The sequence below is a fragment of the Schistocerca gregaria genome, chromosome 2 (genome assembly GCF_023897955.1).
Source record: "Schistocerca gregaria isolate iqSchGreg1 chromosome 2, iqSchGreg1.2, whole genome shotgun sequence".
NCBI classification, from domain to species: Eukaryota; Metazoa; Arthropoda; class Insecta; order Orthoptera; family Acrididae; genus Schistocerca; species Schistocerca gregaria.
The window spans coordinates 650,998,681-651,019,621 of NC_064921.1; the positions used below are offsets into that span (position 1 = coordinate 650,998,681).

General features: G+C 42.7%; 1 protein-coding gene across 1 annotated transcript in view; it reads right to left on the minus strand.

The window, feature by feature from the left end:
• LOC126335919 (Down syndrome cell adhesion molecule-like protein Dscam2) overlaps nt 1–20,941 on the minus strand; it is a 627,039-nt gene that overhangs the window by 496,741 nt on the left and 109,357 nt on the right. The window contains exon 3 of the mRNA XM_049999393.1: nt 19,103–19,301. Coding sequence (XP_049855350.1) covers nt 19,103–19,301 — 199 coding nt within the window. The remainder of the gene's footprint in view (nt 1–19,102; nt 19,302–20,941) is intronic.

A 20,941-nucleotide genomic window follows, 5' to 3' on the forward strand; every position in this document is an offset into this window, starting at 1 on the left:
CGGTTCTAGGCGCTTCATTTTGGAACCGCGTGACCGCTACGGTCGCAGGTTCCAGTCCTGCCTCGAGCGAGGATGTATGTGATGTCATTAGGTTAGTTAGGTTTAAGTAGTTCTAAGTTTTAGGGGAGTGATGACCTCAGATGTTAAGTCCCATAGCACTCAGAGCCATTTGAACCATTTTTGAACAATTTTCTTCCAAGCTTAGCGTTTAGCGATGAGACAGCTTTCAATTTAAATGGAAAGGTGGAAAGGTGAACCGTCATAATGTGACAATATGGGGTACGGAACAACCACATGAAGTTGTACAACATGAGAGGCACTCTCCAAAATATAATCTATTTTGTGCAGATTCACGGGAAAAAGTGTATGGTCCATTTTTCATCGCCCAGAACACTGATACAGGAAGAACGTATTTCCATACGCTTGAAAACTTTCTTTCCCCACAGTTGGAGACTGATTCGAAAAACTTCATTTACCAACAGGATGGGACACCGCCACACTGGCATCTGGAAGTGCAGGGATTGCTAAAGGAAAGATTTACTGTACGATAGATCGGTCACACTGGACTAAATGATTCACCCATACATTACTGGTCTTCAGGGTCACAAGACCTGATTGTATGTGATTATTTCTTGTGGGGGCTTATAACAAACTCTGTTTATGTGCCTCCATTACCAACAATAATGACTGAACTAAGACCTTTCATAACAGGAGCTGTGGAAGCCTTAAATCAAAATATGCTCGCTTTAGTATGGGAACAATGAATACCGCAGTGACATATGCCGTGCATCTCAAGGGGGCATGTTGAACACCTATGAAAAGATATGAAGAAAAAAACTTTCTGAGTTTCCCATTCATCAAAAAATAAAATTCATTGTATATGTTTATTAGTTTTTCAGAAATATAGACGTGCCAAATCGGATACATCCTGTATGTTACTTACTTAGCGTTCACATTGTAGTAGGAAGATTACATGATTGTTTTCGTAGGTCACACTACTATACCCCTTGGCGCTACAGCCCTTGTAGGGCCTTGGCCTTCCGGACAACCTCCGCCCACTCTTCTCTGGTGGTTACCTTGGCTCTCTGTCTTCTCACTCGCATCCTTCTCAAGTCCTCTTCCACGTTGTCTAGACATCTGGTCCTTGGTCTCACATCCCATGTCGCTAAATACCAATTCGTGTACCGCTTCCGTTGCGAAGGCCTTTTACCAGTTACATCCATCCGGCTTTCTTTGTCCTTTGGTTCCGTAACAAGCTATTTTTTCCGGGGCGAGCCTGTTAGCCTCACGTCCAACCCCCATCTTGGAGGACCTGGATATTTTTAGGGTTCAATCTCCTAGGAGGAAGCCTATAGAGCCCCCCTCCCTCTCCTATGTTTCGCGACACACTTCGCCTGTCTCCTCCGTCGAGACCAATCCGGCTTGGGTGACCCTACCAGTAGCTGCGCTACCGCCGGAACAGCTCTCGGCTTCATCAGACCACGAAAACCCTCCCGTCCGGAACTGAAGGGACCTACGATAAGGCGGGTTTCGTAGGTAACTTGTGTGTAAAAAGTATCCAAATAAAGTAGACGGATTCGTTAGGTCTGACAGCATGAACTGACAGACGGACATGTAGGTGAAATGAGCTTGGATGAAACGTAAGTTTACATTGTTCCACTGTGCTTCAACTTCACGGTAAGGTTCATAAATCGTAGAGGCTTGCGAGTATTATCGTTTGAGTCTCCTGCAACATGTGTTTTCAGTGGGTAGATCTGGGTCCCTATTCTGTATCGTTCACTACCGATCGGTGTAGTAGGTTAGTCGTGGTACTGACGTCATTTTCGGTTCTTAATCGAAATATCCTATTCAGTAAGCTTCTGAGACTTGTTACCGAACGGTCCTCTCACCCATTTTACAACATTTGTACCGAGAGGTTTTAGATTTCGGTCTGGTCCTGTCGATCGGTGAACTGTGGTTTATGTACACCCATAATTTGTTATTTTAAACATATTTAGCGGTTTTAGCTTTGAATTTAGTGATTGTGTTGCTGAAGAATCAGCAGAGACTATTTTACTTCGTTAAAAATATAGTAAGGTTATGTTATTACTGTGAATGATTACACCCACAAAAAAATTTCAGTCAATATTCTCTCAAAATATGTGTTATTTTTATGCAAATAAGAGTTTATATCAAGACATCGGCTCTGCTTACGTATATTACATGAGTGTTAACTGACGTTACTAGTGCCTTTGTGTACTTTTTCCCACAAATAGGTTAGTTAGTAATTATCGAAACGTGTTTATAACTTTCAAGTAACAATGGAAAGCAATTATGTGAAGCCTGATATTGGAAACCTTCCAAACTATCACGCATTTATGACTTACGCATCACAGTTTGGCAACGAAGGCTGCCTAAGTTCCTCTACACAATACTACATCAAATGAGCACTGCCTGCCTGTTGTTTGGCGTGGCCAAGTGGTTAGCGCGTGGGAATGCGATACTAAAGGACATGGCTTAGCGCATGGGTGGATGCAAATTTTTTTCCCCTCTTCATATATGCAACACATTCTGAGACATTGTTATTCGTGTAAGTTAAGATTTTTCTGCAATATTCGTTACTACTTACATGTAAGAGCGCACTTCTTCAGTAATGATTTCCTGATTTCTGTGTGTTTAAAATACGAAATATCAAATTGTTGGAGATGAAATTGCTGTGAGTGAAACAACCGACAATGACCTTTATATTTTTTCTTGTCAGAAATAATTCATCATTTTTTCCGAATATGTAGCGATTTTCGAGTGTGCGGTTAGACAGGGACCTAAGAGCACAGCTTACATTACTGGGAATGTAACTAGCAGCAGTCATCTTCATAGTCTGGCTTATCACAAGTCTTTATCTGGGATCGAATCCTTAACCACAGTAGACAGAGATGAAAGACCTCGGCCGAAATATTTTTGACTGTAACACCATATACCAAACATTTTCATTCATGAGATGCATGTTATAAACTTCGACGAACTGCAGGAGCTCTCGAAAACTTGTTTTTTTTTTTCAATTTTTTTGAAGTCCCGAATCGTTGGCGCATCATATAGGGAAGTGGGCTACTTAATCATCTGGATCTCTAGGAGCGTGTTATAACCACATTTTGTTTATCTTCTTATCCTTTGAAACTCTGAGAATCAATTTTTCGGGTGTTTTTATACATGTATTAGTACAATGCGGTACTACACACTATTCCTAACCCATATTCTGAAAGATAAAATCCAAAACACGATCTCAGTGTGAAGGAGAATAAAATGACAATATGCGTCATTTACGACGATCTGCAGAATACAGTCAAATACGCTATCGTTATTATGCATGCATGGAAACACGCGGTCAGAGAAACTGTAAAATTTTTTATGCATTTCATCTGCGAATCATGGAAATGGATATACTGCGCCTAATACTGTTAAGGAGGAGCCAAGGGCGATAAAGGCGGGCACGTCAGCTCGATGGAATGCGGCGTCATGCGTTATGGCAACGTAAACGCAATTTTCGGCACTTGGAAGAATAACGCGCCTGTGTCGTCAGTTAGTCGCTTTGTGTTCGTGGCGTTTTGCGCGCTGCACTGCGCATGCGCGGATCTGCGGCCGCTTGCTTTTGATTGGCTTGCGCGACACGAACCGACAACAGCGCTTCGGTTCTCAAGACCTGAACGGCACCGCTACCGAAATACATACTGAATAACCAAGGGATTCTAATTCGAGTACTAGACCGTTCGGTGCTATTGAGTACCGAAACGATCGGCACAATGGCAGAAAGATACAGAATAGGCACCCTGGAGAACGGACTGTCCAGGCGAACAGTTGAACATCGTCTCTATCGAGGTAGGCCACAAAAACATCTTGTTGAAAAACTACGTCACATAGCCCTCGAAGACTGAGAATAGCTATCGCCCTTAATACGAAAGAATGTGACTATAGCTGTCTAAATAACTGTCTATGTGAATCCGATGTGATAGTGTTGTATAACTAGTAGCATCCTACACCATCATCAGGTGCTTGCGCGATATGACAATGCCGAGTGTAGTATAGCTATATTAGTACTCCTCAGAACCTCCAAGCATAGATCATATATCGTGATGCTGCAAGCATATAAGGAAATGCCATTGCTTTGACCATTGTTGTGGTTGGGCATACCGCTACAGCGCATCTGTGCTGCCACGTCAAGGGAAGTCGCAACGGTCACCGTTCTGCCAAATCCAGATATCATCAGACTTTTCGTATTATTTCTTGTCTTGCTGTCAACAAAGCTACTTTCTGGTTCTTGGTACATGACACGGCTGTACGGTCTTTCAAGACCGAGCAGGCAATATTTCTGTCCTCTCTGGTGCTAGACGGGTAGAGTAAAGTTGCTCCAGCATAAGTATGGCTCTCCTGAACCCATCTATATAACATTCGTGAGATTTCGGCCAACGCGAGAGAAAATATCTCGGGAAGATAAACCGTAGTGTTGATATGCCACTATCGTAGGCCCGGTACACACGTTCCGGTGAGGTTTACATGTACGGGCCACATGTACAGGTAAGCCGGAGTGTGTGCGCCAGCCGCTGCAGGACAAACTGCACAGGCGTAGCAACCTGAAGGATACGAACTGAACACTTTTAGTTATCTTGTGTGAGTGCCTTCATTTCTATTTGTAAGCCAGTCTTTTCAACAGGTATTGCGTTTTCGCTTCTTTTTACTCTTCATGCCCACAAACAAACTGCTTAAAGCGATTGTGTCGTCTTGTTGTTTTGCTCGCTATCTCCCGACTGAGTTAAATCTTCCGGTTTACCGTAGCGTGTGTGCGCTCGTTTAACGTCCTGTCGACAGTGCAATTACCGCAGACAGAGCTAAGGTTGAGGAAAACCAGGGGAAGAAATTGATCATGCCAAGGAACCATTTTGCATTCTCCTGAAGCTATTCAGGGAAATCACAGGAAACCTAAAACTCGATGGCCTGACGGGTGTTTACACTGTTGTCTTCATGAATTACAGTCCAGTGTTTTTACCCTGGCATCAGCTAGCTAGGTAGGTTATGCTGAAGTGTTTTGAGCAGTGTTAAAAGTGATCATGCAGAAGACATTTTGAAAGACTCTTGGGTTCTCTATCACCATCTTATCTTTCGCCCATATTACGTTCTGTACATTAGACTAATATATAGCAATTGACTGTATGCAAAGGCCAGGTAATAGGAGTCTACAGCTTAGAATTATTAATAGCAATTCATACTTCAAAGTGACGTTTTTAAATGTCAAGAAGTATCGACAATAACTATAAATTTAAAAAACCGCTTTATACTTAAATATGGTCGTCACTCGAAATGTTTTCTTCATACCAAGCCTGTGGGATTGGTATCATTACTGTTTCTTAATAAATAAATTAAGCATGGTGCTTGAACAATTTTTCTATCCACAATAGTTTTATCTAACATTTAATCGCGTTATAAAGTAATATATGTGGACCAGTGTAAGTTATTAGTACCAGTTCGATTTTTCGACGACCGGTAGAACTCTGTATTAGTCCCGACATGTCTGAACCTACCAACATAGTCAGTTGGTGATATGTAAACAGCTAAATAAAATAAAATGCACATCGTATATAGCAACTCGTGCGTGGCTTAGATACAATGATAGCAGAGAGTGAAATAATAAGACTTACAAGGTTAAAAATAACGTGAGAATGAAATAAAACCAAAACTATAAACAAATAAGGGAAATACATTCGAAACTGCGTATCTGTGAAGTTAAAGGCTACCGCCTAGCCCCAACGCGCTCAGTGTGACTAGTTTGCATGTTGCTCGGCATGCTGTCCACAAAGTGATAGCCTTCGTCCTGACGTAACTCAGTGCATGTGAGGGATTCCAGCGATGATGGAAATAAAGCTGCAGTTTATTACCAAGCTTGTTCAGTCGGGTCCATATCAACATCAATTAGGCCTACCGTTATTAATAAAACCCGTCATTCTTCGCTTCGTCAAGCTATCAATAAATAAAATATACTATTGACTTCTTGGAGTGCAGAGAGAGAGAGAGAGAGAGAGAGAGAGAGAGAGAGAGAGAGAGAGAGAGCATTATCATCCTCATACAGCACAACTAACGCTCCTGTTATACAGGGTGGTCAGAAACAGTACGAAAAGTTCATAAGGGTCTTGCGGAGTAGCTTGTGCCGAGAAATAATTATCAAGAAAAAGCTCAATACGTTGCTCCGTGTCCGAGTTAATGAAAGTTGAATTTAGCCAATCAGGAATTTGCACTCGCAAATTCAAGCGGCCCGCCGGAAACCTACGAGAGAGTAACACAGAAGTTGGGCATAAACGATCGTCCGCAAGCCAAAGGCTGAGCAGTCTCGTGCGCTATCATCTATGCTTTGAGAATAACTGACACTAATTGTACCTTATGGGTCACTCGAATTTGTACGCGCAACGGCCTGATCGCCTAATTTCAATGCTATTTAACCCGAAAACGGCGCAAGGTATCTGTGCAATACCTTTACAAGCTTTTCAGGTTGTTCCTGACCATTCTGTACATGCAGACTGGTGACAAGGACACAATATCCAGCAACAATCTCCCGATCCGGAGTCCGATAACCAGCGCTAATTTATGGTAAGTGAGTGGAATTCTTCGAGAAACATCGGTCAGGGAAAACGATATACTCAGTGAACTGTTAGTTACAGTCTGTCCATCGTAAGAACAGTCTTGTTGTAAACATTACGCTGCATATTCTTCCCCGTTTGCTATTACCTCACTAGATTTTACTTTGCGTGCAGCTTTAGCTGTGTGTAGTCGGGTACAATAATAGCCTTGCGTTTTAGGCAGCAGTGTAGCTCGCCCGTGCTACTCAGCGAAGAAAACCAACGCACAACGCGTCGCCAGCACATTTAAATTTGGAAACCGGTCCATCAGTCCTACACTGATGTGATCAACTGCAGATAATCGTACGAAAGCTTATTTTTCTCTGTTCGAGATTCCACAACTGAATGTCAATAATTTTTCGTTTCATCTGCTTCTATTTGCTTTATTTTAACACTTCTGACAGACAGATAGTTGGAAATACTGGAACACTGAAATCATTCGCGTCGGAAGTGTTTTGAACGGTAGCGCTGTGAACAAGATAACAGAACGCAGCACGTCATTCTCAATGGAGAGAAGTCTTCCGAAGTAGGAGTGATTTCAGGTGTGCCGCAGGGGAGTGTCATAGGACCGTTGCTATTCACAATATACATAAATGACCTGGTGGATGACATCGGAAGTTCACTGAGGCTTTTTGCAGATGATGCTGTGGTGTATCGAGAGGTTGCAACAATGGAAAATTGTACTGAAATGCAGGAGGATCTGCAGCGAATTGACGCATGGTGCACGGAATGGCAATTGAATCTCAATGTAGCGAAGTGTAAAGTGATGCGAATACATAGAAAGATAGGTCCCTTATCATTTAGCTACAAAATAGCAGGTCAGCAACTGGAAGCAGTTAATTCCATAAATTATCTGGGAGTACGCATTAGGAGTGATTTAAAATGGAATGATCATATAAAGTTGATCGTCGGTAAAGCAGATGCCAGACTGAGATTCATTGGAAGAATCCTAAGGAAATGCAATCCGACAACAAAGGAAGTAGGTTACAGTACGCTTGTTCGCCCAATGCTTGAATACTGCTCAGCAGTGTGGGATCCGCACCAGGTAGGGTTGATAGAAGAGATAGAGAAGATCCAACGGAGAGCAGCGCGCTTCGTTACAGGATCATTTAGTAATTGCGAAAGCGTTACGGAGATGATAGATAAACTCCAGTGGAAGACTCTGCAGGAGAGACGCTCAGTAGCTCGGTACGGGCTTTTGTTGAAGTTTCGAGAACATACCTTCACCGAAGAGTCAAGCAGTATATTGCTCCCTCCTACGTATATCTCGCGAAGAGACCATGAGGATAAAATCAGAGAGATTAGAGCCCACACAGAAGCATACCGACAGTCCTTCTTTCCACGTACAATACGAGACTGGAATAGAAGGGAGAACCGATAGAGGTACTCAGGGTACCCTCCGCCACACACCGTCAGGTGGCTTGCGGAGTACGGATGTAGATGTAGATGTAGATGTAGAAGATGACTCTGACATATGCTATATTTTAATTACGTGCAATTATGCTGCGCTGATTTTGTGTTTATATTTTGACTGTGCCACTATGGCTTCATTATATGTGGACACGTTTTTAAAACAGATCTGAGTATTGACATTGAAACAGGTAGTCTGAGAACATAACAAGTTTGTGATCATAGACGGAAATAAGGAAATTTATTTAAAATAAAACATTAAGATGCTTATTTGACCAAATATTACACTTGCAGATTATAAAACCAAAAAAGTCAGACAAATAAATTTTGAAAGGTATGAATTAATAAGCAGTAATACTCTGGTGCCAACGGCCTTGCCATAGTGACAACCAAAGTTAAGCGGTGTCGGCCTTGGATAACACTTGGATGGTGACCATCCGGTCTGCCGAGCGCTGTTGGCAACCGTGGTACACTCAGCGTTTGTGATGAAAATTGAGGAGCTACTTGGTTGAAAGTAGTGGCTCCGATCACGGAAACTGACAACGGCTGGGTGAGCGGTGTGCTCACCTCACACCCCACCATATCAGCATCCAGTGACGCCAAGTAGGACTAGGACGACACGGCGGTCGGTCGGTACCATTATGGTCTTCCGAGACCTGTTCGGACAGAGTTTAGTTCTAATACTCGGGTAATACGCTTATGAAGGTACCAGGCAGAAGCCATATTTTTTCTCAGAAAAACAGCATAGAAATGTTTGCATAAATATATCATAATTTATCCGTGTGAGCAATGTGTGGCTTTAAGGCATAGTTCAGAGATTATGCTGTATGATGAAATACTGAAGACACTTAAGGTATTACTCACATCAGTTGTGTGGTGAGATTTGAAGTCCATCCATCTCCGAATTTGACAGACATTTTATCTGGGAAACTGCCATCTTCAGCACTGATGAATAGCCGATCAAAAACACAATTTGCATAACCATCGAAGTGCAACGTTTTGTGCTTTTCTTTTATTACGTGCTGTTCTGCATCCAGCAGCATTCGAGAGAGCTTCGTGCTTTAATTTATGCTCTTCGGGTAGCCTGAAAGTTGTATTATTTTTTGCGACATATCCTATAACTTGACCCTGAACAAAGGCCATGAAGTTCAAATTGCAGAGATACGGCGGTAACGTAACTACAACGTGAGCCGCAGACTGCGTCGTTTCATCAATCAAGTACTGATCTACAACACAAGCTCCAACATGTTTCAGTAATCAGTAGAATCAACATGTGCTCCCTTCCCCATCAGCCAATTGACAATATCTTCCTTCCTTCTAGAGTTTTTCGGCATACACTCAAACCTAACACTATGATATGAATCACTGTTCATAATTGTAACAATGTTGGGCTCTAAGTTGCGTAGAATATCTTTTAGTCATTTAAGAAACACTTGTCTGTACGATAGTCTCCAGTCAACGTTCATTCAAAAATGAATGTAGCACCTACCACAAAACACAGCGGCTTCCTATATGCGCTATAATTAGCCTTTTTCCTTTCCCATTGGGTTTTTTAACACACATGACAGACCAGCACAAAACCTTGCCTGTTATCAGCACTGTTTTGTCGTTCCACACTTTTTGGTGTCAAATGTCCTGCGTCAACCCGTGTTTCGTCATCCATTTCTCGTGTCTGAACTGTTGAATCCCTTGCAGATAACACCTCCGCCCCCCACCCCTCACCACACACACGCGCAGAGCAGTACCCTCTATATCTGTAATTACGATATTCCGTTTCCTACTTTCTAACTGAAAACCATTATATTTTATCATTTCATAAGATGTTGTTCATTTAAAAGTAGGCAAGTCACCGTCATTACTTACCAACTGAAGTGCGATATTTACTGTAGGCGCTTCGTTCCTTCACAAAAGTGCATGCACCTTTGAACCCACCGAGTTTTTAAAATGGTTTAAATGGCTCTGAGCACTATGTGACTTAATATCTGAGGTCAACAGTCCCCTAGAACATAGAACTACTTAAACATGACTAACCTAGGGACATCACACACATTCACGCTCGAGGCAGGAATCGAACCTGCGACCGTAGCAGTCGCACGGTTTCGGACTGAAGCGCCTAGAACCGCTCGGCCACCGAGGCCGGCTACAGCGTTTTCAACGAAATTGTCACATTTTCCTAAAACACACAATCGACGTTATCTAGTTTTTTCTGAAGTTGACAGCTTACCTGTATTGCATCGTTATATACGCGCACAGGCTACACATGCCACACAAACACGGGTAAACTCTTATGTCATTGCAGCAAGTTCATTTACCAGTAGCAACAGATATTTTTCCGATAATTTGTCAAAATCATTGAGAAGTATCACATTTTCACCGCCCTTGAACGGTGTTCCTCTTCTATTTTTAACAAAAGAATACGACAAATTTCCAGCCATTTTCACTGTACACATGGCAAACACGAACGAGTGAGAAGCACCACATTGACTGCCCCTGTGATTGTTGAGAGGTCAAAGGGGAGGGGGCAATGACTTTCGGCCTCTTTCTTCAGTACTCAACCACGAGAGGTTCCTTGCGCTGTCCGGATGTTTCTTGACAGTGACATACGTATCTAAGTGAATGCTCCTGTGCAGGAAGGTCACCACGTATAAGCTAAGGAATGATGAGCAGTGCATTATCACATACAAAGGCTTATTTTTCTCCGCATACTTCATATACTCGTAAGTATACAAAACAGGATGTCATTTCAATATAGATTTTAATAAATTAACTTAGAGTGGAATCCAAACCACAGCCTTGCGTATACAAGTCAGTAACTACAGCCGGCCGGTGTGGCAGAGTGGTTCTAGGCGCTTCAGTCTGGAATCGCGCGACCGCTACTGTCGCAGGTTCGAATCCTGCCTCGGGCATGGATGTGTGTGATGTTCTTAAGTTAGTTAGGTTTGAGTAGTTCTAAGTTCTAGGGGACTGATGAACTCAGAAGTTAAGTCCCATAGTGCTCAGAGCCAGCTGAACCATTTGTTTTCAGTAACTACATCCACTGCACTACCACAACTGTGCATATTTGGTGATATTTTTATAATTACACCAAACCATATTTCCCAAATTTATTTAGAAGTAGGAGAAAACAAGAGTTTCAGCGTTTCGTGTTCAAAGGAGAAATTGAGAGAGTATTTAGAAACAAAGCCGACGTATACCGATCATAACTAGCCATTACGTCGTGCACAGAATTGTTCAGAGAAAGCGTCCGTACACTGTGACATGAAATAAGGAATACATGCCATAAGCATTTATCATACTGATCAGCAAAACAATTACGGTCTTTTAATGCTTTAGAACGCGTTTTAGTTTCATTAGCGGTAGTGTAACACAAAATATGTAATACATAATTAGGATCTACTTCTAGTGGCGTAACAAAAACCGTGAGCGTGTGCTACGACCGCTGATCAATCGCTGCTCGTATTTGTTTACGTCAGGGTGGTTCTTCCGAGGAATAGAGTATTGTTACTAAATTGCGTATGCATCTGAATAACAATGGCGAGTCAAACGGAAAATAGTGATGTAAGTAATGGAGACGGCCGTGCCAATCACGACAGTGTTACTATGGATTTCAAGAACGAGTTGGGATTAATTAACAGGATTCAAACTCCAGATGCTGTGGAAAATAAAAAATTTAAACTCGAACGTGGACACTGACTGGCGTAAAACAGGAATTGCCTATAATCGTCTTGGGAATGTAGAAAGGGACGGTATGATATTGCAGCTGTTACGAGAACTATAAGCCGATAGTCATAAAACATGTGCGTATAATCAGAAAATTAGAGCAATTTGGAAGAAAATATTAGAATATTTTAACTAAAACTACATAAATGGGACATAACAATAGAGAAAATCATTATAAAAAAAAATGGTTCAAATGGCTCTGAGCACTATGGGACTCAACTGCTGTGGTCATCAGTCCCCTAGAACTTAGAACTACTTAAACCTAACTAACCTAAGGACATCATACACATCCATGCCCGAGGCAGGATTCGAACCTGCGACCGTAGCAGTCGCACGGTTCCGGACTGCGCGCCTAGAACCGCGAGACCACCGCGGCCGGCTTATCAAAAACTATGCAAAATTGTATATGATAGTTATCAAGAGCTGAGAAAAGGTTTGGAAAACGTTACCATACTGCCGACAAAAATCGAAAATTCTGATGACAATCAGGACAGAAAATAAACAGTAAGAGGAAGAGAAACAACAGAAACAATCAGAGTATGGTTGAAGTGCTAAAGCAACAAGTAGTTCATCAGAGTATTGAACTGAGTGCAGTAATTCATGATGGCACTGTTGACATGCAAATGTTATGGGAAGAAAGCAATGTACACACCAAGTTGATTTCTGATGTCCGATGACATTCTTCTGAATTTCGACATGGCAGTAACGAACTAGATAAATTTGTCAAAGCCAGATATAGCTGCAGTCCTGACTCTGATCGAAGTTTGACACGAGAGGATCTTCATATGTTATAGAAAGGAAGCTACAATGAGGACAATTACATCAACATGATGAATGGCGTTCACGAAATCGTAATGAGGCAGATATGATCGGTTTCTTGCACAGTTAAGGTATATTGATGACTACATAGCGGAAAAGTTTGGAATGGAAAATGCTACATCCAAAAAATTCAAAACGACATTCTTGAGCATGTGTTAAAGACTGACTGAAAGCAACTCCTACTTGGCTATAGATTAATGGAACAGACTTGTTCTACGTCTACATCTACATGATTGCTCTGTAATTCAATATTGTCTGGAAGAGGGTTCATCGAACCACCTTTAAACTGCTTTTCTAGCGTTTCACTCTTCATCAGTGCGCGGGAGAAACGAATACTTAAGTTTTTCCTTGAGAGCTCTGACTTTCCTTACTTTAGTATGACAATCGTTTCTCCTTACGAAGGTGGGCGCCAGTAAAATATTTTCACACACTGAGGATAAAGTTTGAAACATCCCCTTAGAAAAATTAGTGAACTGCTGTGCTGGTAAACCTCTTACATTATTTGATTTTGAAACAGCTGAGCAGAACTGAACCTACTCAGACATTTCGCTCTTTACCTATTCTGATCAACACTAAACTGACACACAATACATTTAGCGCAACGCAGTCTGACTTTCAATAATCCCTACAAGAGAATGGCCCTGACTAATAATAACCATGAATCACTTACCTCACAAAAATCTTCGTTAGTCGCATTACTGCAATACAGCGATCGCCAATACTGCCAGCTAAATAAAGGATTCTAACTATTGAAGGCACTAACAACTGATAGGCATAGTTAGCAAATGAAAGATTTTGAAAGGGAACAAATAATGTATTTACCTTAATAGTGTTCAAAAGCCATTATATATATCAGTTCCTGACACCCAGTCTTACAAATTTACTGTCTCTGATGGACACAAGTCCAGATCATCCGCTCTCAAAACTCCGCCATCTCTCTCCCCATATCCACCCCTGCTGGCGGCTCACCTCCAACTGCGCAACTTTACGCGCAGTTAACAGCCAACTGCCCAACACTACAATAGCAAATTCCAATAATGCAAACCAGCCACAGACTGCACGCAGCACAGTCAGTGATTTTTCATACAGAGCGCTACGTGACGTTAACAACATAAAATCCTAAGCAGCCTACTTACAAGTTGATGGTTTAAATTTCATGAGAAGGTACTGCTATAACGAAACATGCCTTTGTTTTAATGACTAACACCCCAATTCGTTTGTTGTATCTGTGGCATTCTCCCCTACCTCGTAGATAACAGAAAAGGAAATTGCCTTCCTTGAGGTTTTTGGATGCCCTCTGTTTGTCCTATCCGATGCAAATCGCACGCCGCACAACAATACTCCTGAAGAAGAAGCTCAAGCGTAGTGTAAGCAGTCTCTTTAGTAGTTCTGTTACATTTTCTAATTGTTCTACGAACAAACCGCAGTCTTTTGTTTGCTTTCCCCCAAACATTATCTACGTGATCGTTCCAATTTAAGTTACTCATAACTGCAATTCATAAGTATTTAGCCTTTAGATCTGTGTGTTTTACCGTGTAACTGAAATTTACCGGGTTTCTTTTAGTGCTCACTTGGATAACTTCACACTTTTCATAATTTAGAGACATTTGCCACTTTTTGAACCGTAAAGATACCTCGTATAAATCATTTTGCAATTCATTTAGATGCTAAATGATAGCATCACTTGCAGGCAATCTAACAGAACTGCTCAGATTGTGTACTAAATTCAAAATTTTGTTACAGAGGTGTACCAGTTTCTTTGGCTCCTTAGTGTATATTTACATAGAAGTGCGGAAACAATATGCAAATTAGATAATCCTGTAGAAAAGCAACGAGAAAATATAAAAACACCAGAAAAACTTCCGTGCCCAATAAAGACATTAGAAAAATGAGCGTGTCATAATTATAAAGACGTACAATCCGATACATTTAGAGTGTTAACATGCTTTCAAGTAAAAGATTTATATTGACACATGTTTTAGAATTACAACTTCATGTTTTTCAAACACAGTGATGAAAGTAATTACTTGGAATTAATGTGAAACTTTTGTATGCTCTCTTAGTCTTCCTCTTTCTGGGGCAAGCACATAGCATTTACGAGCGCAATGGAAATCAGAAAACCACCCGTCAACTGGAAACAACGTTCCGAAATTTTCTTAACAATTATTTCTCAGAACAACCCACCCTGCAACACCTCTACAAGCTTTCCCCACTATTTCTGACTACCCCGTGTATCTAAGCGATTGTTGAAGTAATAAATTATTACACTTACATTTCAGACGCTACATATTTCCAGAGAGTAATACGTAAATTTTTAAAATTTATCGTCTGTATCTGAAACTTGAGAGCGTTAATATATAATATGATGGGGATATTGACTTTTTTTTATCTTTTTTAGTAGGAGATGAAAGACGACACTAATACATTGAAGCTCCTAAGAAACTGGTATAGGCATGCGTATTCAAATACAGAGATATGGAGTAAACAGACAGAATACAGTGCTGCTGTCTGCAACACCTATGTAAGACAACAAGTGTGTGGCTCAGTTGTTAGATCGGTTACTTCTACTACAATGGCAGATAATCCAGATATAATTGAGTAGGAACGTGGTGTTTTAGTCGACGCACGAGCGATGGTACACAGCATCTCCGAGGTAGCTACAAAGTGAGGATTTTCTCGTACGACCACTTCACGAGTGTACTCTGAATATCAGAAACCACGGAAGACATCAAATCACCGACATCGCTGCGGCGGAAAAAGATCCTGCTAGAACGGGATCAACGACGACTGAAGCGAATCGTTCAACGTAATATAAGTGCAACCCTCCAGTAAATTGGTGCACGTGTCAATGCTGGACCATCAACAAGTGCCAGTGTCTGAATCATTCAGCGAAACATCATCGATATGGGCTTTCGGAGCCGAAGGCCCATTCGTGTACCCTTGATGACTGCTCTACACAAAGATTTATGCCTCGCCTGGACTCGTCAACACCGACATTGGACTATTGATTACTGAAAACATGTCATCTGGTCGGACGAGTCTCGTTTAAATTTGTATCGAACGGATGATCGTGCACGGGTGTGAAGACACCCTCATGAATCCACTGACCCTCCATTTCATCAGGAGACTCTTCAAGCTCCAGTTGGAGTGATATGAGACCCCGTGATACGTCTGGATACCACTCTGACATCGTGTCTGTTCACCTGCATCCATTGTGCATTCCGACGGACTTGCGTAATTCCAGCAGACAATGCGACACCTCACACGTCCAGAATTCCCTTATGGACATATAGACAGCCCTGCAATATTCATGGCTTCAATCTCTCCAGCACTACTTCAGACATTACTAGAGACCATGCCAAGTCATGTTGCGGCACTTCTCCGTGCTCGCGTTCGCCCCACACGATAATAGGCAGGTGTACCAGTTGGTTTGGCTCTTTAGTGTACATGTACATAGAACTACAGAAAGAATATATAACTTAGGTAATGCTGTAGAAAAGCTACGAGAAAATATAAAAACATTTGAAAAAAGTTTTTTGCCCAATGAAGACATTAGAAAAATGAGCGTGTCGTAATTATAAAGACGTACAATCCGATACATTAAAACTGTTAACATGCTTTTGGGTAAAAGAGTTATATTGAGATATGTTTCAGAATTACAACGGCATGTTTGTCAAGTACAGCGATGAAAGTAATTGCTTGGAATTAATGTGAAACTGCAGATCAGATTCTCTACCATCACTGAGCATATAAAATTTAACGAGATATGTTTAAGGCTAAATATTATCCCTGATCCCGTCAACGTTAGGATAAAAGCCGGCTCAAATGCACTGTGAAGTGCTTTGGATATGAAATGAAATCAGGGGCTTCTATAAGAGAAGAGAGCTCTCAAATTTAATAAGTATAATATTCATTTACTGTTACCTATTTCTTTAAACTTTGTTTCAGTCTGATAAGGTTTACGAATACGAAAGACTGTGAGTGCTTGGACTAAATAGCAAGCTCGTGTCTAGTCACAGAAAGAAACCAGATAGACTTTTTGCATCTCAAAAACACGCTGTAAATACGAGGAATGCTCAAAGCCAAAACAACTATTGACATATAGACATAAACAATACCGCAATTGAGTTATTTAAGAATGAACATGCACTTTTAAATAAAGGCTTGAAATTACTCTTTTACTCAAATGCAGGCTAACAGCTCTAATGTATCGGATTATACACTTTTTAATAATTGCCACTCGCCCTTTTTCTTTTGAAGTCACTGGACGCGAAACTTTTAATTATACTTGACCTTCATTGTTTTATCGTCTGCTATTAGCATTTAACCTGAAAAAAGTGCAAAGTAATTTTGAAACACGCCAGATAACTCTTTTTCAACTGAATCATGTTAACAGTTTTTAAGGTATAGGCTTGTACAGTTTTTTTTTATAAATACGAGACACGCATTTTTCACAACCCGTCACTGGGCGCGAAACTTTTTAAATGCTCTTGACTTCCACTGGTTTTATTATTTGACGTTCCTTCTCTACCGCAGAACGTAAGTTCTATATTCTTCCTGCACTTGTCACTGCACACATAGGTGTTGTATCTCATCTTCCATTATAAAAAAATAAAAAGTATACATCTCTACACAAATCAAATTACATATTAACGTTTTTCAGTTTAACATACACTTGACAATTTTTTTAAGAGCTGATTTATAGCTGACTGAAAGTCTGTTACCTTTGTAATTTAGGTAGTACGTGTATTGAACTGGGGACCTCGAAACGACAGAGAGGCTTCGTCCCTCAGTGGTTCACAACCACAAAAGAGACCACAGCCGTCCACTGCACCGCCAGCCAACACCGAACGCAGTGCGGTTCGACCTGCAGTGGACAGCCCCTTCCCCCCCCCCCGCCCCCCTCCCCCCCCCCCGCCCCCCTCCCCCGGAAATTATCATATCAGATAAGTGTAGCCCCGAATGTTTGCGTGGTAGAGTAATTACGGTGTACGCGTAAGTGGAGACAGTGTTTGCGCTGCAGTCGCCGACATAATGTAACTGAGGCGGAATAAGGGGAACCAGTCCACATTCGCCGAGGCAGATGGAAAACCGCTTTGAAAACCATCCACAGGCTGGCTGGCACACCGGACCTCGACACTAATCCGTCGAGCGGATTCGTGCCGGGGAACGGCACGCCTTCCGCTAGGGAAGCAGCGCGTTAGACCGCGCGGCTAGCCGTGGGTTGCTAATCTTGGTATACTAATGTATCACTTCAAAACCCGCTTATATATGTGAAAAAATATTCACGTTACCGATTTCAACACATAACTACCATTTTCGGATATGCTTAATCCAGAAAAAGCTCCGTACAGACAAAAAATATAACTAGGTACATTGAACATCATAAAGCCATTTAACATTTCAGTGGATGTACATGATAAAACTCTTTTATCATGTGACGATATGTACGTTCATTGAGATATTAAATAACTTTATGATGTTCAAACTACGTCACTACATCTGTTGTCTGTATGAAGTTTTTTGAGGATTATGCATATCTGAAGATGGCAATTGTTTGTCGAAATCGTTTATGTGAACACTTTTTGTATATCTAACCGATCATTGAAGTAATAAATAATTATACTTGTGGTATCGATAGCTACGATGCCACGGCGTAGGTGCAAGTTGTTAGGTTGGCACTACGACGCCGAAACCGACACCTACGACAGCGCCCTCTAGCTGGCGCTGTGCAGCTCTACGAGCGCCGCTCCATATTCAGCCCATTTGATTCCGAGAAGACGACCTAACAACAGTTTTTCTACTTGGTAGGGGGCTCGTCATTACAGACTTAGTTACTTCAGTTGCTTCAGTGATAGTTTGTCGAACTTCTAGTGGTTATTATCGTTGATGCCTATCCAGCTTCGCACCTATGTGCTCTTCAGTGAAAAGTTACGTATGTCATTGACTACCATTCTCTATCAAATGTTCTGTAATGTAAACACAGTACAAAAGCATTTCACCTTTGCCGCGCGGGATTAGCCGAGCCGTCTGGGGCGCGGGAGTCATGGCCTGTGCGGCTGGTTCCGGCGGAGGTTCGAGTCCTCCCTCGGGCATGCGTGTGTTTGTCCATAGGATAATTTAAGTACTGTGTATGCTTAACTTATGCAGATAAGTTCCATAAGATTTCACACACATTTTACCTTTTCCTGCTCCTACTCACCTCCTACATTCGGCCTACCCTTTAGTTTACAGGAGCAGACCCACGCGCCGCCTTCCAGGAGGGATAGAAAAATATTAACACTTCATAATGACCTAATACAAAGGCCGAAACCGGTTTTGTGTGGAATTAGTAAACTTCTAATTAAGCGCCTGGAGAGGATTTTCATTAACTGAACTGTAGTTGGGTAATGGGTATCATTCCATCATGAAGTGTGACTGTTTTATCCGGTGAGCTCATATTCGTATGTATAAGAAAATTGTCTACAGAGGGAGTACGTAGCAAATAGCAGCTACCAGAGAGTGAAGCTACGCACCTGCCCGGACCTGTACGCGTCGGCTGAGGATGGCGCCGAGGGAGCTGGAGGCGAGGCAGCGGTAGGCGGCGCCGTGCACGTCCGGCCGGTAGTCCTCGGCGGCGAACGGCTCCAGCAGCAGCGTCCCGTTGGCCAGCGCCTGCCGCAGGCCCGGCACGTCGCGCGCGCGCTGCCCGTCCGGCAGCAGCCACGAGATCGTCTGCAATAGGAGAGGGGCCGCACTGTGAGCTGTTGCCGCCAGTGCAAGGGCTACTGAATTCTATGCCAGTAGTTCAGCACGCTACCTGATCGTTTTTTTTCCTTTATTGTTATTTTGACACCTTATACAAAGGTAGGCCGGCAGCGGCAATACTACGCCACTTTTCGGCCACAGACAATACATTGATTATAAGTGGACACATCGAAAAACGAAAGAAAACGGTGGATAGACAACAGTAGAAAAACAAATTTAAAAATACATGAAGCCGTTCACAAGTGCAGCGTCCAAACAAAAACGTTCAGCACTCGGGCACTAAACAGAGACGACAGGAACGGCACACGTAAACAAAGGAGCACATGTGATGAAACACTGAATCACTAACACGATTGCACACACTTAAACACTGGCGACGATCTCTGGCGCGCGAAAGTTCACTTTTCGTTTACAAGTCCGTGTACCTGCCTAAAGGGGAGAAGGGGGAAGGAGGGAGAGGGGAGGGCGTAGATGCCAGTGGCAGAGGAGTTAGGAGGGGGAGGAAAGAAGGTAGGAGGTAGGGGAAGCCCAGGGGAGCAGGGAGGGAGGAAGGGAGGAGGGAGAGAAGGGAGAGAGGGTGCCCTAGGGAAAAAGCACAGAGGGTGGTAGAAAAGGATCAAAGTTGGTAGGAGGGGTAGACGGAGGGGAGGAGGGCATCATCAGTGAGGGGGAGGTGGCGAAAGCTGTTGTGGTTGGCGGGAGAGCCAACACAGGGTTACTAAAGGAGGCCGAAATGCACGCGTTTTAGCTCACTTAGGCTGGCGTGAGGTCTGGAACATGACAAGGGAATTAGAATTGAGAAAAACGGAAGTAGTTGGTGGAATAATTAACTTTAATCCATTAATGACGAACGTCGCTCTTGACGGAACATGATTTACAATATCAATAGAAACTGATCATGGCGCCTTGCTAGGTCGTAGCAAATAACGTAGCTGGAGGCTACGCTAACTATCGTGTCGGCAAATGAGAGCATAGAAGTCAGTGAACCGTCGCTAGCAAAGTCGGCTGTACAACTGGGGACGAGTGGTAGGAAGTCTCTCTAGACCTGCCGTGTGGTGGCGTTCGGTCTGCAATCACTGATAGTGGCGACACGCAGGTCCGACGTATACTACCGGACCGTGGCCGATTTAAAGGCTACCACCTAACAAGTGTGGTGTCTTGTGGTGACACCACAAAAGCTACCTTGGGCGAGGGTATGGAAAGCGGAGAGGTGGAGAGCAGGTTTGACGTGGGAATACAGGCGCAGCAGCGGACAGGAGTGGAAGAGGATGGGAGAGACAAGCTAATGAGGGGGATCAAGTTTGCGGCAGGTGTAGAGGATCCGTATCCGTTCAAGGAATGGGGCTAGGTGCGGGAATGGGATGAGGTCATATAGGATACACGTGGGGGATGGGAGGCGGATGCGACAGGCGAGGCGGAGCACAAGGTTTTCGAGGATCTTAAGGGATTTGTAAAATGTAGGAGGGGTGGAGATCCAGGCGGGATGAGCGTAGCAGAGAATAGAGCAGATGAGGGATTTATAGGTGTGGAGGATGGTGGACGGGTCCAGATACCATGTGCGGCCAGAAAGAAGCTTGAGGAGACGGAGACGGGAGCGTGCCTTCACT